General features: G+C 41.8%; 2 protein-coding genes across 6 annotated transcripts in view; both read right to left on the reverse strand.

Annotated features, from left to right (window-relative positions):
- txnrd2.2 (thioredoxin reductase 2, tandem duplicate 2) overlaps window positions 1-5,648 on the reverse strand; it is a 38,278-nt gene extending 32,630 nt beyond the window's left edge. The window contains exons 1-4 of the mRNA XM_083784927.1: window positions 5,560-5,648; window positions 5,009-5,074; window positions 4,414-4,470; window positions 3,865-4,009 (exon numbers count right to left, since the gene is read on the reverse strand). Of these exons, the coding sequence (XP_083641053.1) occupies window positions 3,865-4,009; window positions 4,414-4,470; window positions 5,009-5,074; window positions 5,560-5,638 (347 nt within the window). The 5' untranslated portion in view covers window positions 5,639-5,648. The remainder of the gene's footprint in view (window positions 1-3,864; window positions 4,010-4,413; window positions 4,471-5,008; window positions 5,075-5,559) is intronic.
- A 1,616-nt stretch (window positions 5,649-7,264) lies between these two features.
- arvcfb (ARVCF delta catenin family member b) overlaps window positions 7,265-26,949 on the reverse strand; it is a 145,057-nt gene continuing 125,372 nt past the window's right edge. For 4 of the 5 annotated variants that reach the window (XM_083785070.1, XM_083785067.1, XM_083785069.1 and 1 more), the window contains 8 exons: window positions 24,973-25,100; window positions 21,978-22,128; window positions 21,473-21,665; window positions 20,043-20,154; window positions 19,736-19,823; window positions 15,678-15,769; window positions 13,508-13,620; window positions 7,265-10,748 (listed from right to left, as the gene is read on the reverse strand). In XM_083785070.1, coding sequence (XP_083641196.1) covers window positions 13,519-13,620; window positions 15,678-15,769; window positions 19,736-19,823; window positions 20,043-20,154; window positions 21,473-21,665; window positions 21,978-22,128; window positions 24,973-25,100 — 866 coding nt within the window. In that variant the 3' untranslated portion in view covers window positions 7,265-10,748; window positions 13,508-13,518. The remainder of the gene's footprint in view (window positions 10,749-13,507; window positions 13,621-15,677; window positions 15,770-19,735; window positions 19,824-20,042; window positions 20,155-21,472; window positions 21,666-21,977; window positions 22,129-24,972; window positions 25,101-26,949) is intronic. The other variant, XM_083785068.1, reaches the window with a different exon arrangement.

Here is a 26,949-nt window from a genome sequence, read left to right on the forward strand (position 1 = left end):
TCAGACCAGTGTGTGTGTGTCCAGTGGAAACCTCGTATGGATCTGATCTCAGGTCAGAATGGGTTAATCAGACCAGTGTGTGTGTGTCCAGTGGAAACCTCGTATGGATCTGATCTCAGGTCAGAATGGGTTAATTCATCAGACCAGTGTGTGTCCAGTGGAAACCTCGTATGAATCTGATCTCAGGTCAGAATGGGTTAATCAGACCAGTGTGTGTGTCCAGTGGAAACCTCGTATGAATCTGATCTCAGGTCAGAATGGGTTAATCAGACCAGTGTGTGTGTGTCCAGTGGAAACCTCGTATGAATCTGATCTCAGGTCAGAATGGGTTCATCAGACCAGTGTGTGTGTCCAGTGGAAACCTCGTATGAATCTGATCTCAGGTCAGAATGGGTTAAGGATGCAGAATCAGAATCATTAGCACAATGTCAATGCAAAGATGAGAAGAGAGCCAGTGTTGTTATTTAGAGTTGGTTGTTGGCCAGCGGTCGGTCCTGTTTCTTCACCCGTGTGAAGGGAGGGGGCGCTCTTATCACCGTACATCATCATGCACCATACTGGCCAATCAGAATGCCTGTTGCACAACTTTATATTTGGCGGACATTTGACCTAATTTCTCCTTTCATTGTCGATGGCAAAATATGAGACGTGTGGCGTGGGGGACAAGATGACGTCATTTTTTGGGGTACAAAAGCTGTAGGCCTATATATATATATATATTAGTGCTGTCAGGCGATTAAAATTTTTAATCGCGATTAATCGCATGATTTGTGTAGTTAATCGCGCGATTAATCGCAATTAATCGCAAAACCTTTTTTGCTCTAAATTCAATGATGAACTGAAAGAAAACGCTGTATTGTAGAGATGCTCCGATCAGGTTTGACAACATTGAATGTTACTTTTTTTATTTACCTTTTTTCCACGTATGAAAAGACAAGTGCAATGTGCATTATTTTATGGCTTGCCCATTTTCTCTCTTGAATAATTCTGTGCAATTAGCACATTCAACACAAACAACTGTTTCCATAAAACAAACTAACATAGGCTACTTCTCTATAAGCAGAATCATGAATAGGCCTATTTAATTTATACAAAAGGAGAAGAGAGAGAGCAATGTGTTTGTGGCTCAAACTTTGTCTAATATTGTTTTAGAGCAGTGGTTCTCAAACATTTTCATGCCAAGAGCAAAGGACCCCCAATATTTTTTCAATCTACAAAGATAATCCCAAAATCGCTTATAAATTAAATTAAACTAGAAAAAGTGCCCTTCTGGGCACAGGTCTCCACCAGGTTATCCACAGATCCGTGCAGTTAGAGGTAAAAACACTTTTCGGCCAGTTATAGCGCCACCTTGAGGCTGAGTTGAAATTGTTCATGTGGCATTTTGTCCTCGGCCTAGTGGGAATGTGGGTGCACAATTTCACGGAAATCACGCGATGTGTTCATGATTTGCAGCATTTTGTTTGAAACTGAGCACTCCTGTGAACTTTGGAAGCCAATCAGGATGGAGTCTGAGAAATCTGAAAGACTGGTTTGGTTGAATGGCTCTAGAGAGACTGTGTACCAATTTGCGTGATGTTTGGACAAAATCTGTAGGTGTGCTGTGCAAAAACTTGTTTTGCACAAAGCGGCCTCCTGGTGGCGCTATAACAGGCCGTTCTGGAAAGTTTGGGGCAGAGGTTCATCGTTGGCATCCAGGGAGTGTGTGTGCAAAATTTGGCATCGACCGGGTTAACGGTGGCCGAGATTAGCTGCTAACGGACGGACACACACACACACACACACACACACACACACACACACACACACACACACACACGGACGGACGGACGGAGTGCAAAACATACTCTCTCCCCATGCCTTCGGCCTGGTGGAGACAATGAATGTCATAAAACCTTTAAATCTCGATGTGGGAACCAAAATGGAAGTACTAAAGTAAAGCAAACACAAAGGCTATACCTCAAAATGGTAGCCTAATTAGATATTTACTCAAGTATACTTGAGTAAATATCGTCTCTGTGTCTGTCAGCCTGAAACCTCACATGTCCAAAACAAAGAAAAATTGTTCCTGTTTTTTTTTCAGGATTTCAAATTCAAAATCGTCAACATATAGCGCGTATAGGACGTCGATGTATACGAGGAAACACACTTCGGGACCTGAGATCAGATTCTAAACAATCGGCACAGGTCTCCACCAGGATTCTTCCTCAGCCTAGTGGGAATATGCATGCACAGTTTCATCGCAATCGGACGCTGCGTTGAAGAGTTGTGGCCATTTGCTACTCCTGAAAACTGTAGGAGCCAATCGTGGCCAATCAGGATGGAATATGAGAAATCAAACAAACCTGTCTTGATCACATGACTATGGAGATGATGTGTACCGATTTGCGTGAAATTTGGATAAAATCTGAAGGAGTAATAATAGAAAATGTGTTTTACATATGTCGGCCTCCTGGTGGCGCTCTAAAGAGCAGATGTGAAAAATTCCAGACAAAGATTTTTCCTTGGCCTCTAGGGAGTTGGCATACAAAGTTATCCACAGATCCGTGCAGTTAGAGGTAAAAACACTTTTTGGCCAGTTATAGCGCCACCTTGAGGCTGAGTTGAAATTGTTCATGTGGCATTTTGTCCTCGGCCTAGTGGGAATGTGGGTGCACAATTTCACGCGATGTGTTCATGATTTGCAGCATTTTGTTTGAAACTGAGCACTCCTGTGAACTTTGGAAGCCAATCTTAACCAATCAGGATGGAGTGTGAGAAATCTGAAAGAGCGGTTTCGTTGAATGGCTGTAGAGAGACTGTGTACCAATTTGCGTGATGTTTGGACAAAATCTGTAGGTGTACTGTGCAAAAACTTGTTTTGCACAAAGCGGCCTCCTGGTGGCGCTATAACAGGCCGTTCTGGAAAGTTTGGGGCAGAGGTTCATCGTTGGCATCCAGGGAGTGTGTGTGCAAAATGTGGCATCGACCGGGTTAACGGTGGCCGAGATTAGCTGCTAACGGACGGACGGACGGACGGACGGACGGACACACACACGGACGGACGGACGGAGTGCAAAACATACTCTCCCCACATGCCTTCGGCCTGGTGGAGACAATGAGCGGAGAAGTTGGGATTCTTGCATATTTAATTTGCTGCGGTTTGCCTTCACACTGGCTGCGTCAAGCGCAGCAAGGAAACGCAGCAGGGAAATTTATCAATGTGTTCAATTCATAAACTATAGCCTACACCCTACACAGTGAAATCTATGGTGTTAAAATTATACTCATAACGTGCATGTTTTGTGCCGTCGGGGGGACTCTCTCACTCTCTCTCCCTCTCTCTCTGGGCATAGAGCGCACAGACAGAGAAAGTCCCTGGCCTAAGTCCCCACACAGTGACAGCACTCCATGTTTACGGCACGCACAGACAGACGGACAAAATATTCTGTAGGCTACACTGCATTGTTTTTATGTGTTTCCTTAAGCAATTGATTAATACTCGTCTCATCCTCATTTCGACCATGGGCTTCGGTCTCCTCATTCGACCACGTCTATCCACGGTAACGGGACATCTTTGCGCTGCGTAAAATATGCCTTCTCCGTCTCCAACTGTGTTTAGCTCCTCACCCACCACATTGTTTGCTTCATTTCCTTTATTTGCTGCGGATTGCATTCACACCTGCACAGAATCGTAATCAAGTGCGATTGGAAGTGAAGCGAAACCCCCGTTTTTGGTCGGAGTAGAATGCGGTTCTTTGATGCGCATTAGGATTCGAATGATGCTTCACATCTGCCAAACGAAGCACACCTTCCGACAATGTGCAGCAAGATTCGTTTTAATGGCAGTAAAGCTTTCTGGTGTGAAGGTCACCAAAGACTTACCAGTCATGGGAGATTGGACCAGGTATCTGCCAGCCATACTTCTTAGCATCTTTGACTGCTGATCCAAGCAGAGCAGCCTGGTGCATGAGCTTCTTAGGAATACAGCCAACGTTGACACATGTCCCACCAAGACCCCACTTAGTACCTGGAGAAAATGTATATCACTAGTTATTACTAGTCCACAATGAGAGGCTTTGAAATTCGTTGGTTGGTTGGTTGATTGATTGATTGAATTTTTTATTTCACAGTATGTAGACTGTAGTATGTAAATCAGTCAATACAAAAACTGTTATTTTGTGGACAAAACCATGATAAAGCACACTAAAACTTGTTTACAATAGGGTCCACCATTTTCAATTCATCAGTACATTTAACGACATACAAATATACACTTTTATAAAAACTTAAAAACAAACAGGAAATCATCATATAAAGACAGTAAAAAAGGGGAAAACATATATGCAAAATGCATAAGGCAAAAGGGAAATATATTTATATAAACTAGAAGATACAGCAGTGTGGATTTAATGCAGGGACAGGTTCTTTTACCTTTCACAGATGGCTCCACATAATCTAAAACGGCAACTTGTTGTCCCAACTGTGCAGCTGGAAACATGGAAGCAAAATACAGTGTCTTGTGTCAGCAGAGTACTGTAATGTAACCATACTTTTGTTTTTGATTTTTAAGTTCTTTAAGCACAGCTCTTGCAAATGGTGGCACCATCACAGATATAATATACTATGATAAAGTTAAGACTGCCAAGGTTTTGATATATCTGTCAATTTCAGGTACACTGAATACTTAGATAGAATAGAGACAATATGAATTGAGGGGCGCTCTTATCATTGTACAGTACATCATCTATTCATTGTCAATGGGAATTTTGTGTAGGACAAAAAAAGCCAATTTGCTCGTCCACATATGACATACATTCTCCATTCATTGTCAATAGGAATTTAATGTTTGTATAAGACGAAAATCCACACTATAGCTGAATATAGCATGGGCTCTCAAAAATGGCTGATGCATGTACAGCACTAAAATATAAATAAGAGTGAAAGTTAGACATCAGACTTCTTGACAACATATGAGACTGAACAATTTTGTAAAATGAACAAAGCTGGACAAAGATAATAAACTCACCTTCTTTGGAACAGGCAAGCCCTCCTGAGCCACCACCAATAACGACTAAGTCGAAGTCATATTTCCCTGTATGATGACATATTGAGTGATTCATTGACCAATTATAGGAAGGAAGTTCAAGGAACCCGTTGAAAATATAATAATTAATCTGTATACCCGGGTAAGAAAGTTTGAGAGAATGTAGTGTTTTACTATTAGCTCTGGTCCATAGCCAGGTCGGGATCACTTCAACTTCTGCTTCCACATTAACAACCTTGTCCTTGCTTTTACCATTAAGGTTCCTTACTTCTACAAGAAGTAGGCTACATCACTTTGGTGCCTAGCCCCAATATGTGACCATGTATATGTCCATATAACACGTAAGATATATTTGTTCATATATTATTAGCCTACACACACGAGTTTGTGTCATAACACATCTCTATGGATTTGATAACAGGCTCAGCCTTAGCTTACATACTTAACATTACCTCAATAAACGAGCAAATGTCCTTTATAATTGCGCGTATATAAGTTAAAGCAAAACTTGACATTTTAATACATAATGTTACCTGTCAATGTCCTTGTTAAAAAGTGAAAACAAGAATTAGTCCCTTTCCACCGGTGTCTGCCTCTACAGAAGGCTGCCATGTTGTTGTTATAAAAAAGACCCCAGCGGTATAGACGTCTCATTATTTGCCTGACAAACTTAAATAAGGTCAAAGTCAAGCTGTTTCTATCTTCTAGAGTCAGTACTAGTCACAGTGACACGTTAATTTGCAATTGTTAATACAATATTGAAAACTTCTGTTAAATTAGTGTATACATCCAAATGAAATGTCATACAGCTAAGGGAACTGATATATTATGTAGAGAACCCAGGCATCGGCAAAAAGAAAAACAGCGCCCTCTGCTGTTTTGTCTTTTGAAATGAGGTGGAAAGCCTGAGGTAACGAGGTTACTTTTTAATTTACTGCAGAGCTCTGAATCTGTCTTGAGTTGAGAGATTAAATTTGAGTTTAAAGACAAGACATAATAATGGGAAAATCCCTAATTGAGAGTGTATAGGCCTAGCAAGCGCACCACAGATCATAGGCTGCATGGCTAACAGGGCTTGGGCACTACATCTCTCTATATCATTATTTTGATAAAGGCATATTAAAAACATGACTTGTACACCCAATGAGGGTGTAGGCTACATTGCGCTGAGCACTGGCAGTGTTTTACCTATACGTGAGGACCTCTGCTTGGATTCATGGTGAGTGGGCTGGCCCGGCTGGGGCACCGACGATCTGCAAGCTCACAACGCGCTGCATGTGGACGCAACACTTGGAGCTTGTAGATCCACAGCTTTCCAAGCCGTGTATATCCACATGAGAGAGATGTCACTCACAGTCACTGTGCCATATATGCGCACGCACGATGATTCCATTCACACACCTCTCTCTCTCTCTCTCTCTCTCTCTCTCTCTCTCTCTCTCTCTCCTCACATGACCATGACCATGAAATGGAAAGCAAAATACAGCACGAGTTTCACATGCCACGCGCATAGACTTGTTGGTGTAGGCTACTGCGCAATGGCATTTGGCCTGGGTCCTTATTGGTATGTTAATATCCACAGTTTCTCTGTAGCGGTCTGCAATTAACCTATTTTTCAAGCTTCACACTCCAATACAAATGAAACTATTTGAATAAAGGTTGTACACATCAGTGAAATTAACCTCTGGGAAAATCCCTAATTGAGAGTGTAGGCCTACTGGCCTAGACACCACAGAATGATACCTGATGTCATCAATATTGGCCAGCAACTCTACATGTGATCTCAAAGCCTCTTAGATCTCCATATATGGAGCTGACCTGTTCTGACATTCCATATGTTGATCCTTCGCCATCCATCCTTCCTCTTCGATGTCTCCCTTTTGACTGATACCTGTCCATTTAAACTCTAGACAGGCCCCAAAGTTATTAGTGGAGCCACGCCTGGCAGCCGGCGAAAACTAGAGTTCTTAACAGGCCCGAAAATTAAGATCTGACCCCCATTCCAAAGCGCCAGCGCTCTGCTGTCAACGAGGCGGATGCGTGCACGTGACCTCGAGGTAGCTTCTCGCCCTCTGGCGTCTTACTGGTATAATATTATGTTGTATTATATACAGTATTACTTAGGCTATATTCTTGTCATTCATTCAAGAAGAAAACTATTTTTATTATTTAAATGATGTTTATGAAACATATATACACATACAGTATAAACAATGAACAAAACACTTTCTTTCCAGGGATGGTTTATTGAAAACACACCAAATGTATACTCTACAAACCAGTATTTTTATTTTTTTTGTTATATGTTTAACAAGCATATTACTTGCCTCTGGGTATTAGTAAAATTAACAATACATTCTGTCACTGTGGCATCACTTCTGTTCGCTACTAAAGCAATAACAAGATTACTCCTCTAGTAAATTAAAACCATTTGTAACGTCTCTATCTTTTTAAAAGTTTATAATACAATGTCATACAAGGCAAAAACCCACCAATAGTCTAAAACTACACAGAGGACAGTGAGTTGTATGGGAGCGAGTGACCAAATGAGGAGTGGGGCCAACAGAGAGGGGGATGGAGACATGGCAAGGTTAAGGGTAGGAATACATTTATATAAAACACATCTTCATCTACCTAATGGAAAAGGTTAAGGCACATGATAGTTACAAACACATCTGCTACTGAGTAGTACAATTACTTTATTTTTGACAGTTTTGAATCAGTAATATCTACAGGTAGGTCTTGCTCTTCGTCTCGCCTTCTTGCATTTATAATACATCATAGTTTGCTTCTGTATTTTGGAAATGTACACTGTGCTGTACACGCACGCATGCGCACACACATGCACGCGCGCACGCGCACGCACGCACGCACACACACACACACACACACACACACACACACACACACACACACACACACACACACACACACACACACACACACACACACACACACACACACACACACACACACACACACACAAAACAACAACCAAGGACTTCCTTCAAATGCATGAAATACAACTTCCAGATCCTTTGGTTTACTGCACAGTGCAGTCAGGGAATAGACAGTCTAATGAATGGTTCTGGGTGTCGAGGGTTCATTGTTCAGTAACAAAAGCATGCACACACACACACACACACACACGCACGCACGCACGCACGCGCACACACACATACACTCTTCTGAGGACAGACATAAGGGATGCTAAAATTATTGTCTTTTATCTCTGAAATGAAAAGTTTATACATAGATAACGTTTTTTTACTTTATTCATTTTTACCACAACATACGTCTTTGTAAACACTGTGTAAAATATGCAAGCTTTATAAAGTCACATCACAAAGAAAATCAGACTTCAACGCAGGCACATGCCATTGGCCTAGCGGACGCATGAGTGAGACCATTTTGGAGAGTCCACTCCCACACTTTCCAGTCCACAGTGAGGACAGGACAGGGAACGGGAATGGGAGCAGAGTGTCCGCTTTGGAGACACAGGGAGACAATGCACACCACCACTGAACATTGAACTGAATGTGCAGTTATAGCGTTCTTATTAAAGCAACCCTAGTATATCACACAAAAAATGTCACAAAGGTCTCTGCATTTCTACATAGCAACTGCACCCTCCTAGATCATAGAAAAAATATATATATGTGATCACACTCCATCTGGTATACTCTGTACAATGGGATGCAACGTTATTCATTTTTTATTTTATTTTTCATTCATTTAGTTTTTTTGCCTTTTTTGCTTTCGAACCTGCACCCATCCTCCTCGATTCTCTTCCTGCACAGAATGAGTTAAGTTAATATGCAATGAAAGCACAAATAGAAAACAAAAACCTGCAATGGCACTCGGAAAGAACATAATATTACACATCTGTAGTGTTTTGTCTTCGTGCATTGCTGCAGAGCATTCTTTTAATGGTGTGTTAGTGAAATCAAAGCATGATTCGTGGCTTCACCTAACAGCAGCGGGGTGTAAATACAGGGAGTCCTAAACACTGACCATATCGTGTCTATATCCCTGCTGCCTCCCTCTTCGTTTCTGTCTAATTTCCTGACCTTGAACTCTGGACCCCTGATGAAGTGTCCTTGTTTCCCCTTTCATTTCTGGTGGATTTGGTTAAAATATACAGGAGTTCGGGGTGTTCAACATGTACTCATTGCCTTTAGAAAGAAGGCTGAAGATAAATGTATTTTTCTTTCTTTATTTTTTGTTCAGTAATTATTTTCAAGAGTACAAAATATAAATAGGTGGTTGTTGGCATGAATTGACAAGATTCGATACACAATTAAGTTACGCGGTTATTTTTTTGTTTACAAACATGACAACCCTTTATCAAATGGATGTGCTTTCCAAACGATGTGTTATGAATATACAACTAAGAAGTTTTGTAACATTGTTTTTTTTTTCTTCTTTTTTTCTCCTTTTCTCTTTATGACCCTAATATACATTTATATAAAACCAACAAAAATATAAAACGCTTTAAATCTATCCTTTCAATAACAGGAGAATAATCCTCTGCATCTCTCTCCAGTAACACTAATCATTTATAAACAAAATGTCTTATATTCCTCTTTTAATACACGTCATCGACAAAGAGAAACCAACTGGGAAACTCATCTGTCTTTTGTAGTAGCACAGCCTTCTGTCGGTTTTAATTCATATTACTAGACTTGGTTTCTTGCTTTGAGATGCAACGCTGAACAGCAACTATTTTCTTTTTTGTTTTACAGATGTACAGCACATACCATGTCACATCCCTTCCTCAGGAATATTTGTGCATATCCTTGGATTGTGAAACAGATTTGTGTGATTTCAAAGGAACTCAGTGCACACGTTTTCTTGAGAGAACCACAGTGAACCAAAGGATGTATTTAGTCTATCAGAACAGTCTGGTGTAAATGCATGTTTCTACTTGTATGCTACGACTCTATCTACTGTGCACGTTCTCTCCTCGCCCTCTCTCCCCGTCTCTCTCTTTCCATCTATCTGTCTGTCTCTGTCTTCCTCTCAATCACCAATCTCTGATCAAAATGACCAACATTCTTTAGCCCTCAAGATACACCAATCCTTTCTTCACTAAGTAAAAAAAATCAAAAGTAAAAAAAAGAAAAAACATAAGTAATATTAAAAAAGCAGAATAAAGAATGAAACTACTTTAGACATTATGTTGATGCCTCAAGACAGCAGAAACAAACAGCAAAAACCTTTTCAAATTAAAAGGGAAAAAAAAGAAAAAAAGGTTTGGCAGAAAGAAATGTCATCATTTTACATGTCTCCCATCACCTGCTTCTTTCCAGCTCAATTTTCCTTCGTGCTCCATGTCTTCACCTTCTGTTGTCCAATCTCATCATGTCAGCCATCACTGACCGCCTCCTCTGTCACCTTCCAAGTCACCAGCAGCTCAACGAGAGTCCACGCTCCTAACGTCACGCCACGTCCAGTCGGAATGTAGATATGAGAAGTAGTAGAACTAGTCACTTTCATGGTTTTTGATCATTTCAAATTTTCACTGAAAAGCAATGAGAATGCCAGCTCGCTTGAATGTCACTGTGGTTATTCTTTCGCTGTCTATTTATTCATTTTTTTCCTTTACAAAGTCCACAGACAAGTCAACCCACGAGATGAGCTTCGTGCTGTATGTAATGGCAGTGGTGATGTGAGATCCTCCTCCTCTAGTTTGGGATGTGGTGCTGTCGTTAAATTAAGCCTGGAGCACAGGGACAGTACAGAGCAGGTGTTAAAGACAACAATACTACACAGTAATATACTCTGTTAATTCAACTCAGAAAGTGTACACAATGTATATAAACCTGTAAGTGACGGGTCCATTCGGTTACATTTTTGCACTCTCAGTGTTAGAAATAGATAAATTAATTAACATTTTACAGTGCAGAAGAATCACCTATAGTACATTTACAGTATACTGACTGACAAACAGAGTTGGTTCCAGAATGTCTACACATCCACTTCTCAGTGAGAATGTTCAATATGGTGGATACTTCATTTTGGAATCAAGCTCTTCAACTCAACATGAACAACCAACGGCACGCTACGGCAGCACTTTGGCAGTCGACAACCACACATACTTAGTTCAAACACATCACTTCACAAGGCAAGTAGAGGCAAAGGGCAGCAAAAGACCGAAGCTTATTATGCTTGACATGATATCCGTATGATTATGATAAGGTGCACGTTTGAATAGTAGCAGTCAATATCGTAGCAGCGTTAAATGAAGCCCACCGTTTTCATTTTCAAAGCTACTCACCTGATAAGCATACTTTTCATCACTTTTCAAGTCGATTAACTTTTATTATCTCATTCATTCTTAACATTAGCGCCATATGGCGATCACAATTCACCTCACAAACGATTCAAGAACATACAAGATGGGTTCTGCGATATGAGCAGGCAACACAACGGTTCAGAATCCTACTGCGATATGAGAAGGCAACGGTTCAGAATCAACCCTGGATGACACTGTTTCCCAAACACTGGGTGTGTGGGGTTTTTCATTATTATTATTTACATTTCCAAAAAAAACAATCAATTCAAATTCAATGGTTTTTTTCAGTAATTTCATGAAGAAATAAAATAAAATTCAAAGAAATTCCATTAATTAGAAAACAAATAGTAGTAGTGAAAATAGCGGATCTAGGCTACACGCAGATCTGCTATTTTCACTAGTCCCGGGCAAACGTCTCATTTCTTTTTTGGGTCTCGAGCTAAAATGTTTGGGAACCACTGGTCTGATGACTGAGATGACAAGAGAAAAGAAGCTATGAACTACTAGCTGGAGTGACAGGAGGCCCAGCTACCATAGTATAGTAGTAATACCTATGCAGCCAAATGTATTTTAATTATGACGTGAACTATAGAAGCTTCATTATAGTAGCTACAGGCCTTGCACCAGTCAGTGTGAATACAACGGACAGTGAATACATTTAATGTAGTTGATCACTATTCAAAAAGAAAAGAAAAAAGTCCCATCTTGAACAGACCCCATTTCAATGTAGCTTCTACTTCTTAATCTATACTACAAATGTATATGACGGGGCTAATATTAGCTCAAATCGACATTGAAAAATGAGGTATGACTCACACTGAATTGATATGAAATATTTATATCAGCTTTGACAGGTTGATAAACTAATTTGAATAAGAACAGCAGGTGAACTGAGTTGAGGTAAATTTATCTTCCCTTACATTTTTATAGCTTCATACAAATTGATGTCGATGTGTCCACAGTCCACATGCTTGGATGCGTGTGCATTTGTGTGTGAGAGTGCATCTTCATCTTCAAATAGGCCTCCATTATCCCATTCTGACCTGAGATCAGATTCATACGAGGTTTCCGCCGGACACACACTGGTCCTGATGAACCCATTCTGACCTGAGATCAGATTCTAAAAATGTCAGTCGCTCTTCGATTTTTCAAAAATAGCAGACCTACAAGCTCGTATCGCGCCACTCGGTGGCGCGATATGAGCTTGTAGATCTGCTATTTTTAAATAGCTAAAGCATAACATGATGCTGACACCAAAATGGGTGCCCGTTCAGAATGGGTTATATATCTAAAGGAGCTTGATCTCTCTACCCCTGGGAATAACTAAGTGTGATGAATATTGATAAGGAGTATACTGTGTGTGAAGTGTGTGAAGTGTGTGTGTGTGAAGTGTGTGCGTGCGTGCGTATATACAGTATGTTGGTTCCATATGAGTGTCTGTATATCAATGCTTTCATGTATGTTTGCATCACTTTTCATTTCTCACCGCTTTTCATTAAACAGTAATAGAATATCCTTCATAATTCATTACCACCAACAAGGAGAATCAGTGATTAAAACAAAATATACATGTATAGTACCCTAGTATCCTAGATAGGTTTTTCCTGTTCATTGAATGACTATGATGGTAAAAGACCCATTAGGCTTTGGAGAAGCATTTTGGCCAATTGCATGGCTTTCCAATTGCTAGTTATTTGGAGTGAGTGAACACACACACACAGAAACACTGCAATCATTTGTGTCAATACTCCACTTGACAGTGTCTTCAATAGGCTATTCAGTGTTGTAGCTCCCATATTCCATGTTTAAAATTCTAAACCCCACATAAAACATATAGATGACGATGCCTGAGGAAGGGACCGAAACGTTGCCTTTATTAAAGAATTAACTCATGTACCGAGCAGATAATCAGTGTGCAGGCGTATCCTTTTCCTTATCAAACCCCACATACAAAAAAAACAAAACATGTTTACCATTTAAAAAGTTGTGTTATTTTCTAATCTGAGCAGGCGGGTGACAGCAGTGCAAGGGTGAAACAGGGGGAAAGACAAACAAACAAACAAACAAACAATCAAACTAACTAACACAAACAGAGGATGAACAGAGGTGATGCTACGACCAGGACCAGATGTAAATGGTGGTGGTGGTGGTGATGGAGGAGTGTTTTATCATCTCAGACCTACCATGCATGCATTTAGACCCAGGAGTCAACAGGCTGGGGCTTGACTTCACAAGCATCCACCAGACTGACTGCAGGCCTGTTGCTCCTGATATAGTGTTTCCTATTTGTGTCATTCTGTGGCCCAAGGGAGGAGTTAAAACAAACACACAAACAAAGAGCAAAAGAAAAAGGGAAAAAGGTCAATAAATTCCATCAACACACAAACGGGATCGGAGAGGTCCAGGGTTAGTTCCTTGCCCAAACAAAACATCAGAATAGTGATTGTCAACCAGAAAACCGATACATGCAAATCAAAAAGGCGGGGGAAAGCGTTTTTTTGCAGCCAAGTTGCATTCAAAGAAAGTGCAACAGCTCTGCGGGTGTGTAGAGAGAGAGAGAGACAGTAGATTTAGAAGACAATCTAAAAACAGACAGCGTGGACTGAACATTTTGAGTCAAACGTTATACTTTGATTCTTGTGGACATACAGGTACCATTGGACAGAGGGACATGTTACAGGATTTAACATCTGTATAGCTCATACTGTATCCTCAAACTATAGTGTAAATCTCTGAAAGTCACTTGCAAGTTGCAAAGGAATTTATAGACGTTTATTAGTAGGGTCTGAATAGAGTCACGTGACGCAGTCTGGTATAAAGCAAATAAAAGCATAAATCACAGGAACTGTATTGACTGTATGAGAAATACAGTGACTTTCAAATCTTCTCTAGTAATTATTTAGAGGTCTTCTGATATTCATTAAAGTTGGAGTGCTGTGATTTATGTATTTTTTTCCAGTTTTGATGGTTTTTCACCAGGGAAAACAATCTCGGCACACCATCTTTAATATAACATTATAAATATTGTGGCAAACTAGGGGAAACAGCCAGGCCTATTCCCCACAGAATGAGGCTGGGGGAGGTGATAGAGGGAGTATATCACCCTGTACAGGTATTGCAGCCAATGGGAGCCTGGACATGGACGCACCTGCAGCCGGTAAGGCAATCACCAGAAGCTTTTAAAGAGCCGACGCCCAAGCTGTCTGGTGGGTCAGTTTGAACTAATGGAGGAGTGAGGAAGGAGGAATCTCTCTGTTCATGAGGAGGCTGGGATGAGGGAGATCTCTCAAGTGAGTACAAGACTAAATCAAACCTTTGGACCCACTTGGATGTGCTGTGCGTGTATTGTGGCTCACCTGGTCTCGTTCTCTCTCCCTCCCTCCTAGGCCAACTGAACTGGAGAGCCTACAGCACTCTCCCCCAACTAAAATAGTCACTGGCTCTCTCTCTGCTCTACCCACAGGACTGCAAGTGACTAGAAGCCTAAGCCCCTGACAAGAGGAACCCTTTGTTGATGTTTTGCCCCATTTTCCCCTTTCCCGGACACTTTAAATAAGACAATTTAAGTTTATGTTGAAGCTGACTCTGAGCCTCTTATTTTATTGTGAATCTGTACCTATTCTCCCCTGGGTTGCCACAATATCAACCTCCTTTCACTGACCATAAACAAGTTCTCTGCAGACATTATCCTGCGACACACTCTGTTTGAGTGCTGCCCACCATTTAGATGACTGGCCTTGAAAACTGTCAGACAGTCAGAGAGCTACTTGAAAATGCAGCTATTTCTCCAGCAGCTATGCTAGGTTTTCTGTTACGAGCTGGGCTTCAATGCTTTTAATCAGCTTCAGATTAATTACTTCCCCAACCACAAAAAGCTTACAGTCAATTATCTGGCCGCTTTGAGGCACAGAGACTGCCTCAAATGCCTCAGAGGCACTGACATTAAAAAGCGCAGGAGAACATTGTGGCTCTTTAAAGGCTCAAGGTAATTAAGGCTTTGTAATGAGGCCCACTGTAAATAAATGGGACAATGGTTTTACATTGTGGAGAGACAAGAAAGGACAGAGAGAGAGATATTGGGAGCTATAGTAGTGTTTGGGAAAGACTGAAAAACAGACAATTACACGTTAACAAGCTCTAATATTTGATCTATTATTACCTTTATCGGTTCATGTACGTTGATATGCTGAGGCAGGCTTGACGTGTCCGTCTATGCTGCAACTGTCCATGCGTGTATGAATTCAAAGTACCAGAAGGACTTCGGAGTCCAGAGACTGCTAGCTATTAACTTTCTTTCTTTCAGTCCTTGTGCTGTATATGTGTGCGGTGTGCATGTGATGTCTGACCACATACCTTTAATGGCTCTCTTTCTGTCAGGTCCACTGTGCTGTCAACCGTCGTGTACTTGCAGTCTTTGTCTCTCTGGTCGATGGTGGAGTAGCCGTCTAATGAGGTCAGAGAACAACCAAGTGCTTATTACGGTGACATGACAGCCAACCCCAGACTGCAGCCAACCCACCGCCTCCACTTCTTGGGTTGGAATAAAAACTGGAGAAATACTTCTATGAAGCATTCGCTTTACCCTGTACGAAGTGCAACGCATGAGGGATTTTACAGCATTGGGTCCAGAAGATTTGACTAAACTGACTTCATACTTTGGGTCTTTCATTGTATTCTATGTTGTCTCGTGGCAAAATTCCCAGCATCCATCTGGCACCTACACAGTACCGCAAGAGGGCTAATACAAACCATGAAATGCACCAGCAAATTGACCTCTTCTGTGCAAAAATGTATGCTCTGTCTCACGCATGTGCACACACCTGCCCGCTCACTCTCACACACACACACACACACGCACGCACGCACGCACACGCACACGCGCACGCACATGCACATGCACATGTGCACCCACATCCATCTACTTTGGCTAGTAAGAGGAACACTCAGCAAAGAGATTGGAAAGATTGGAAGACACTTTATCCACCCAGTTTATCCAATGGCTGTATCAGACGAACAGCTGTTAGCACTGAAGTACTGAGTAACAATCCTGACTGAAGAAAACAGCGCTTCTTTTAGATTTTCTTTTAAAATACACACCAAAGTCTCTAGGACCCAAAGGTCGTTAAAAGTAGAGTTTCACTTCAAGCAAAGCTGCTTCTCTCATGGTCCTCCGTTATAATCCATTATTTCATTTTTTTACAGAAGATGAATCAATGAAATAATCAGGGCAAAAACCTCACACTCCTCTTTGATACTTTATGCATGTATTTATTATTCATTATTAACCCATTCTGGGCGGGCACCCCTTTTGGTGTTAGCATGCATGTTATGCTTTAGCTATTGAAAAATAGCAGATCTACAAGCTCATAGCGCGCCACCGAGTGGCGCGCTACGAGCTTGTAGGTCTGCTATTTTTTTTTTAATCGAAGAGCGACTGACATTTTTAGAATCTGATCTCAGGTCAGAATGGGTTAATCAGACCAGTGTGTGTCCAGTGGAAACCTCGTATGAATCTGATCTCAGGTCAGAATGTGTTAAACCAGAGAGCCGCCCCCACATGTTCTGCTGTTCCAAGCTCTAACGAAGGCCCAGTTTTGTACCAACATCTTGTCAAAAGAGGGGTCTTGCATACAGCATCAAAAGACTGTCTCGTTTGAAAGTAAATCGTTGCAATTTAAAAAGATTATAGAAGGAATTTCTGCTAGTTTGAAAGAGGGGAGAAATACGTATTGGTAATGGTGAACAGGAAAGGAAAGGCATAAAAAGAAGTGGGGTTTCGAGTACTGCTGGGTTTCCATTCTATAGTCTTCTAATCAGGGACTCATTTATACCTATTATAGACTATATTTATAGTCTGGGACACAGCAGGTAAGGATATAAATCCTGAAGTAGTCAAGGTTCCCCAGGACCAGAAGGGACAACCAAAAGGTGTGTGAGAGAGAGATCTACGTCCTGATTGGCTAAGGTTTGGGTCATGCAAACTGCTCCTCTTACCTGGACCGAGCTCATCCATAGGTAGCATATCACCGCTGCCACATTTCCCGGAGCCTGAAAAGCATTCATATGCTATTTGTAGAAAAGCAGCAGCACACACACCACAAACTGAGTCACTGCCAAAACGCTGCTGCTTTTCAGGCCAATGATTTCTCATCCAACGCTTGAATAATGCATGTTGAAAAGTGGGCAGGGACGAGAGCCACGGTTCATGTGTATGCATGCTGGCAAAAATAGAGAAAAAGTCAAAGGGGCAAAAACTGGAAGGATTAAAATGCTGATATGCCTGTCGACTCCTCTTTTGATAATGATGCTTGGTGTTAGATGGGCCAGTGTAATTATGTTACACCGCTTCTGTTAAACCTTGTACCTCATCTCCTCCTAATTCATTCTCTTTCTTCTCTGGATTTTTTGGAATAGGCCTATTCATTGTTTATTAATACTGTATTCAGGGTGGATAAAGCATTTTCTGGGGTTTTCCATTACATTTAGGTTTGTCTTGTCCTTTACAGGCACAATGCAAGCCATAGATATAATTTGGTATAGATAGGTCGTGAGCAGCCACACAGTCACCTTCTTTCCTTCTTTGCTGGAGGACCTGATGAAGCTTGTTGCTATGGACACCATAACATATTCATACTGAACAAAACATATCGTGGAGGCCAGGGCCCAGTGGATCGATTAATTCCTCTTGCTTGTTTGACATGGAAGTACACCAGTATGAATGGAAATATCCGTTCTTTACATGTATTTCTATATTCTAAGTGAAACCCAACAGTCATTACAAAAGTTTTGATCCAGATCAAAGATGCAAATCCACTCTCTTCTCGAGTCAGCCAGTTTGGGGACATCGTGTTCACCGCACAGTAGATGAAAGCAACAGAAAATCAACATACATACAGTACAATCAGGGGCGCAATAAGGTAGGGGACGGAGGGGTTTCGTCCCCTGCCAGCGTCACATTGGTCCCCCCCAAATGAGTTTGGGGGTCCCCCCCTGGCTGGGGGGTCCCCCCCTTTAACCCCCGTGGCTCTTAGGAGTAATACTTTTGAAATCCTGCGTTCATAAACGCGATATATTTTGAAGGATATATTTGGTCCACCCCTGTATAAATCCCAAAATGGTTTGGCCCATCTACCGTGTTCGGTTGTTTGGAAGTTGTTACACCGCCATCAGTGACCCAATGTGCTTTGCAATCTGTGGTGATTGCGTAATGATTCTAATAATACAGGAACAGGATTCAATAGGTCACCACATTTGGTGTCACGCACCACTTTTGGTAACGTGTATTGACTAGATCGATAGGAGATGAATGAATATACTTTATCCTCTACTCTAGTACAGTGGTTCCCAAACCTTTTCGTGTCAAGGACCCCCAAATGGACACGTATTAGCCCGCGGACCCCCCCCCTCATTTGAAGAGAAGAGAATGACCCCCATAAGAGAAGATTTATACAGCTCTAGCAGTAGCAGTGATTCTCAACCTGTTTAATTTCAAGGACCCCGCTGCGTCCACATGACATGCCACAAGGGTTCATTTGGTTCCAAACTATCATGTAGCTGTACCCCCTGGAACTCGCGGCTCAAAGACCTCTGGGGGTCCCCGGACCCCACTTTGGGAATTATATTATTATATTACACCATTTTGGGATTTATGGGGAAAGGAGGAGATCGACGCCGCTAGAGAAAGCTCCACAACTGTCAACACCCGGTAAGGATATTTAAAACATGCGAACCCTCTCCTCTCCTGAAAACTGCCCAGGTGTTGTACATTTTATATAGAATAGGCTAACTTACAGATGGTCAGTGAGTTTTGACCTGTTCGAGGCACTGCTGATAATGTGGTTAAACTTTTACGTTTTGGGACACATGGGAGGAGGAGGAATCACAGCCAGGTATTTCATAATAATAATAACTGTGACAAAACGCAGTTTTGTATGTACATTGAGTCACTGGAACAACCTCTCTGTAGTCCGACCCCAAACCCTAACCATAACCCCACGTTTTTGTGGTTAGACCCCCCCATCCCCCCCTCCCTTAGGGTGGTGGGGGGGACGGGGGGGACGGATTTGTCCCCCCCTAGCGTTCGGTCCGTCTTGCGCCTCTGAGTACAATACCACCTCAACTTACTAGTCTGACCTTCACATACGTATACACACATGGGCACGCACGTGCACACATACAGTATACATACACACAACCTATGTTAAATTATATTTGAGTTTGAACCTAAGAACAGTTCAAGGAATCTGGTGATCATAATGTAACATATAAACAAATAGTATTTGACTAGGGTCTGAAATGCACATGCGCGCACACACACACACACACACACACACACACACACACACACAGAGCCCTGGTGTCATCAAGAGAGCACAGTGAGTATCCAAGCTCACTTGCTGCGGCTGACTAACCTTGATTCTTCTCCATCAGGGGCAGAGTTGTGTCATCATAGCCTGGCTTGCCATTCTTAGTTGCTTTAGGTGTGGTTGTTACTGTGGGCTAAAGGGAGAGGGCAGTGAGGGAGCACGGTGAGAGCAGTTAGCGGCGTACTGTGTCCTTATTCCCTTCCTGTTCAATCATTTCATCACAAGAGTTACCTCTGTCACAGTAGGCTTTAGATAAGGGTCTACATGAAAAGCCTGAAATGAAGGGAACACATTCATGAGGCTATGCTGTCTGTCATGGCTCCGTTCCTTCACATAGAGTGGTGGTACGTACCTGGAAGTGGCTCTTGTTCCATCCGTCCTTGGTCAGGGCGTTCCTCAGGTCCTTGTAGCTCCACACGGTTTGCAACACATGGGATGCAGCCTTTGTTTCACGTGCTGATTGGCTGAGAGAGGAGAAAGAGAGACACACACCAAGAAACACCAAGAAAGAAAGTATGGAAGGTAAATAAACAAGAGAATAACCAGAGCAATTAAACTCTGAGCCTCTGAAAAAAGTGACAGTTGGCTGGCTGGCAGTAATAGCTAGCCGGTTCCCACTCCCAATCAATCTCTTTATTCTAGCGACATGGAATCCCTGAGTGGCCCTGGGGTCTTTCTTTTAATTCACAGCCAGACAAACACACATTTCCTTTCATTAGCTACCTCTGAGCCACTGGTGTTAATTACACAGGGGAGTGCTCTCACTTCAAAAGGGAAGGCAATCTTGGAAAAGGGCAAGGGAAAACACAGCGATTGGTCTTAACTGAAGTATGTGTGTATCCGTGCCAACGAAAGCAGTTCTTCATATGATCAATAATTTGGATGCCAAAGGATGAAGCTTTTGAAGAGTGCTCTTGATCTTAAATTATAACTAAAGTCATCCTATAGCATGGAACCATATGCAAATGCTGTGAAAACATACAACAGATCAGCGCATGTTGCATTTAAAGGCACCGTGTAATGTTGACCTTGCTGCGTCAAATGCTCTATCTTGTAAAGCTGCTTAAATTAGGATTAAACTGAATGAGTACCGGTATTTTACTGTGTAGTGTAAGCACCTGCCTGTCAGTTTTAACAATCTAAATGAACAGGTGGTGGGCTGTGAAGCCATGCGTACGCTGTAACCCACCCTGGGCCATTATGATGTGCTCCGTGCATGTTAAATATATAGGGGCTAATTGCATCCAAGGTAAAACAATGTTCACGTAAAATGCCTGTGATACAGTATATATACTTTATGGAGCCATGGACTGATTAAAAATGAACATGAACGTAATGTTTGTGATGCAATCTGGTCAACCAATGTTCATTTAATCCCTGTTTTGATGCCAGCTAACACAATACAATCAACATAAAGACACGTTCACAAGCCACTCCATTCAGTGGTCCACTAAACATGAACAGTGTCAGTGAGTGCTCAAGTATTAGCCGGCCTAGCAGTCCTGGCAATGCTAATAGTAGTCACGGGTTGGACTCCCGATCCCGACAGCCTTTGCTGCGTGTCACTATGCCAATTTCCTGTCAGCTGACTGTACACTATCAAATAAAGGCAGGAAAGGCCCAGATCTAAATTAAAAAACCATTAGCATATATAATTAATCATTTATTCTTCTCTTACCCTAAGCTCTTCAACACACCATTATACATCTTGACTGACGGAGCTCTGATAGTTATGCCATCTGACGATATCTCAGTACCTTTCATGTCTGGCCCCTTCCCTACCTGGTTCTGTTGATAGCCACCAGCTTCTCGATGGCTTGGGCCTGGATGAGGGAGCGAGCGTTCTCTGAGCTGTCAGTGACAATCTCATGGATGGTGTTGAGGATAGCGACCACCGTGTCCTCCTCCAGGTTCTTGGCCGGCCGCTGCTGACCGCTGGGTAGATTAGTCACCAAGTCCCTCATAGCATAACTCCCTGCATGTTGAATGAAAAACAATTCATCTTCCATTATTCTTCCATCGGTTGCAAAGTAGTGGATAACAGCAGACATCAACTACAATTCTAAGATCAAAATGGATAATGCCTCCCAAGAGTAAGTAGGTCGGGAGTGGTTTATTGTCGGTATCAGCCGGTGACACACGGGAGTCTATCCCCGCGACGTGTGTCAATCAGTCCTGTTGGAGAGTATTATAAAGCATCATTGCGTACATAAAAGAACGAAAGCAACATTAGGCATCAGAGAAGATGACAGGCGACGTGTTCAGTGCCGTTCACTGTCGGTCGTACCAATCAGGTCTTTGTTGCGGCGATCAATGGAGAGGTTGCGCAGTGCGATGGCCACAGCCCGGACCACCTTGTCAGAGTCGGAGCGCAGCAGCTCCACCAGGATGGGGAGACCCTTCTCCTTACGCACCGTGGCACGGATGTAGTTGGACCACTGAAAGAGACAACTGGGAGTATCAATCAAGGTTATAATAGTTTGGGTTTTTTCATTATAGTTTAGTTTTAGTTAGTTTTGACATCTTTTTTTCTAATTCAGTTAGTTTTAGTTAGTTTTTAGAGCGGGTTTGCTAGTTTTAGTTTAGTTTTTATTTTGTGAAAATGCTTAGTTTTAGTTTAGTTTTAGTTTAGTTTTAGTTTAGTTTTAGTTTAGTTTTAGTTTTTGCTGCCTTACGGTGCTGAAAAGTGCCGTAAAAACGGCTCGGGAAATAAGGAAAAGTACCGAATTAATTTAAAAGGTTTATATTCTAAATGTCCGTAAGGCATATAAATATTGTTAAAAAAAACGATGACGAATGCCATTTTGTCTATCATTTCAGTTCGTTTTAGTTAGTTTTGTGAACACACAATACAGTTTTAGTTTAGTTTTCGTTTTTTTGTTAGTTATAGTTAACTATAATAACCTTGGTATCAATGACATGTCATTTAACTGTGGATGACATATAGTGGCTTAGGTGGTCACCCTACACAACAATTCACACCACTGCTGTGTTGGTATCTAATTCTGTGAAAGACGTCCTCCTTTCTCTGATAATCAGTTCAGGAAACATTTCCCAATCAGATTCTTTACGTGCACACTAAGCTTTTAGTGAGGTATCAGAACAGTGTAGGTTTTTGTCTGGGGCATAGGGGCTTTCAGCCTCGTGGTGACGGCCCACTAGATCACACGCTTACATGGTCTAGTGATTATATTATCAATGCACTAACTGGCAATACCATGCTTCATCAGTCATCTTTTGCCCAATAAGCAGCTCAATGGACCAATTAGATGTGAAGTTTAGTGAAGAATTGTTCCACATGCAAAGCTATTGAGGGATATTAAAGTGGTGAGGCAGCTACAAAAGATTCATTGGAGTGACACACACGCACACACACTATACTCACGCACGCACACACGCACGCACGCACGCACACACACACACACACACACTATACTCACGCACGCACACACACACACACACACACACACACACACACACACACACACACACACACACACACACACACACACACACACACACACATACACATGGATACACATGTTCTCTGAGATGGGCACACACACAAGCAAACACAGACAGACATACAGTCAGTGTATACACAGACAGACATACAGTCAGTGTATACACAGACATACAGTCAGTGTATACACAGACAGACATACAGTCAGTGTACAGTGTATACACAGACAGACATACAGTCAGTGTATACACAGACATACAGTCAGTGTATACACAGACAGACATACAGTCAGTGTACAGTGTATACACAGACAGACATACAGTCAGTGTATACACAGACATACAGTCAGTGTATACACAGACAGACATACAGTCAGTGTATACACAGACAGACATACAGTCAGTGTATACACAGACAGACATACAGTCAGTGTATACACAGACAGACATACAGTCAGTGTATACACAACCATAAGACAGCATGGATGCAGCTACTAACAGCGGCTCTATGGGCTTCCCTCAAATCCAAAATATTGCTCAGCAGGGCCCTTAATGGACAAGTGATGTAATTTGTTGCAGTTTAAACATCAATGAATTCTTCCTCACATTTGTGATGCAATACATTAAGTCGTTGACTTGAAAGTCCTTCTTCGCAGAGCAATGGTGCCCCCTGAGATGTAATTAGCAATGGGACATGCAACAGTTCGGCCAGTAGGTGGAAGCAGAGAGCCTTGGAAAATAAGTTTGACTAGGCCTAGTAGTGGCTAAGAAGCAAAGAATTAGGAAGATTTCAAGCAAATAGCATCCTCAAAGGCAGAAATGAGCAGCTATGTCCAACTCCATGATGCAATAGTGTGAAGGAGTAGAGCAGACCTACATGCTGGCATTCTAACTAGCTTCCATCAAGAATAAAGACACCGCAGCGGAAAAGAGTCCAATAATCCCTCGAAACCCAATGAATGCGAGATTCATCGCTGTCCTTTCGAATGAATTGCATCCATATGGCCCTGGCGTAAAGGATAAAATACAGAGCAAGACAAAGTATCTTCTGCATTCATTTAAGTGCCTGAAAGAATGCAAAAATAATAATAATCAAGAACGAGGAAATTTCAGAGCATTGCTGACACCGATGAGTGATAATATAATGTGACGCTTGTGCTAGCACTGGCATGCTAGTGGTCCTCAAGGGCTTCAAATGCAGATGAAAACATTATAAGTCTAAGTGACCATTCCTGTGTAATGTGCAATGCAAAACTTTGCACCTAACAAATATTGTTCCGCACTAATAATTCACAGCTGCCCTCAGCCAAATGCATTCTCTCTGGCTCTAATTGGAATAAATGGCTATAGAGTTTCAGGTTCATTTTCCTAAATAACCAACAATGTGTTCATTTTGTACCTAAACGGAACCACCTACAGCATCATATATATATGTAAATATCGCAGGTGCAGTACACAACTGAAACGGTATTGTTTTAACTAATTAAAACATAGAGAAAAATGTCCTTCGTTTTGGTCTTTGTCAGTATCCAGTGTTTTTCTTCAAAGACAAATAATACAAGCTTACAATGCGACACCTGGCTACGTGAGCTTGTAAGTCGGCTATTTTTCCGTTCCTGCACTTTTCGAATTTTGCCCTCGACTACACCATACTGCAATACAAAAAACTAAAACCAAACTAAAACCAAGAGGTTTTTTTCACAAATTAACAACTAAACTAAACTAGCAAATACGCTTTAAAAACAAATTGAGCAAAATTGAAAACATGAAGTCAAAAACTAGTATAACATTGGCGTTTATTCACTGGCCCCTGAACTCACAGTCCACTGTCCGGCGCTGAGGTTCTGCAGGGCCCCGGCTGCAGCCTCCAGGGTGTTGTAGTTCTGGCTTTCTGTCAACAGTGACAGGTAGAGACGCACCACCTCTGGTTGATACAGCAGCTCAAAGCCTACAGGGAAACAAGATACGCAATCACACACACACACACACCCACACACACACACACACAGAGACACACACACACACACACACACACACACACACACACACACACACACACACACACACACACACACACACACACACACACACACACACACACACACACACACACACACACACACACACACACACACGCACAGAGACACACACAAAACACACACTGTTAGGCTCACTTGGAGAGATAGACAGGCCAATTAGAGCCTGTGAAGCTAGTGCCAGTAACTGGAGATTATCTCCTCACCCCATGGGGAGAGTGAGAGTGTGTTGTCTGGAACACGAGGAAAGCTTGGTTCGACTTGTGTGCCCCCACACAGCGCGGAATGTTTAAAAACTGAATTTGGGTTCATTTTCGATTTCAGAGACAGAGGTAGTGGACAATTAACAGAGAGAGAGAACATGTTGATTAATGATTGGGGATAATTTTGTATCAACAAATGCAGCATTTCACTACAAACAGAACATCTCACAGGAGGTTTTTCTAACTGGCCCTATAAAATATTCCCCAACTGTCAGTGATTACACTTCTCTCAGATGTACACGTAATTAGATTATTAGTTATTACATAGATAGAGAGAGAGAGAGAGAGAGAGAGGGGGGGGGGGGGAGGCAGAGAAGCAGAGAAACAAAAATGAGTCAAAATCATTTATAGAGTCGGTATTACAAGACGAGTTCAATACAAACTACTTTACATGGCAGTAAAGCAATACAAACTATCCAAGGAGACAAACATTTCAATTAAGGCGGCGAGGAAAACACAAATTAATCGAAATGTTAAGACGTGGGCTCCCCTCGCATCGCTGAAGGTCATCTGCAAGCCGTGCTTTCACCTCTCTGGAGAGAATCTCTGCTCACGTTCTACACAGCATAACACTGCTCTCAGCCCACTCTCACGCTGAGGGAGAAATCTCTGTGGATTTCTTTCTTTGGCTTGAACAAAACTATTGCATTCGTATTTCAGTGCTTCTGCAAGCACACTGTGACACAGTGTGTCCACAATCAATTTGAACATATAAAAGCTCTGTTCATATACTAAAATCTTTATGTGTTTGTTTAAGACTTAAGCCTTAGCGGTCCTATTCTAAGGGCAGCCGCAAACATTTGGTGAAAATATCAAGCTCAGTATGTATTGCAAAGCATTGCAACGTGTTGTGAGCTTGTACTGTAGATCGGCTATTTTCAGCAAAGATATTTTTTTGTACAGGGAAATACTAGCAGGCCTAGAATAGACCTCTGGGGTACCAAAGTCAAGTATATAGAGTTAATGTGGCTAACACAGAAAATACGATATTTATATTTTTTACTTTTGAACATCTCAAAGTAAATCAATTGTTTCATGCTGCTCTGTTCACTGACAGACAATCTCTCAACAGCATTTACATACATGTAAAAGTCACAGCAAGCTTTCACAAATTGTCATCCAAACCCGTAGCCAGCAGGCACATGGAACATCAAAAGTTACACAATGTACTGTTAAGAGCTCAGTCAATTTAACAATCAATGAATAAAAAGTAAAGTCTGTTGAGAGGGACAACAGTGTTTCAACAACAGGGCGCCGGTGCTGTTGAGGTGTACTGTAGCTGAAATGTGGCCACCAAAATCACATTTTTATGTCTACAACAACACACAATGTCAGATCATCCTCATCGACAACAACAACAACTTGATCTTCCCATGCAATCTGAAAATTGCATTTACCCATTCTGACCGGGCACCCATTTTGGTGTCAGCATCATGTCGTGCTTTAGCTATTTAAAAATAGCAGATCTACAAGCTCATATCGCGCCACCGAGTGGCGC

This window comes from Protomyctophum parallelum, assembly GCF_964188405.1.
Source record: "Protomyctophum parallelum genome assembly, chromosome: 15".
In the NCBI taxonomy this organism is placed as follows: Eukaryota; Metazoa; Chordata; class Actinopteri; order Myctophiformes; family Myctophidae; genus Protomyctophum; species Protomyctophum parallelum.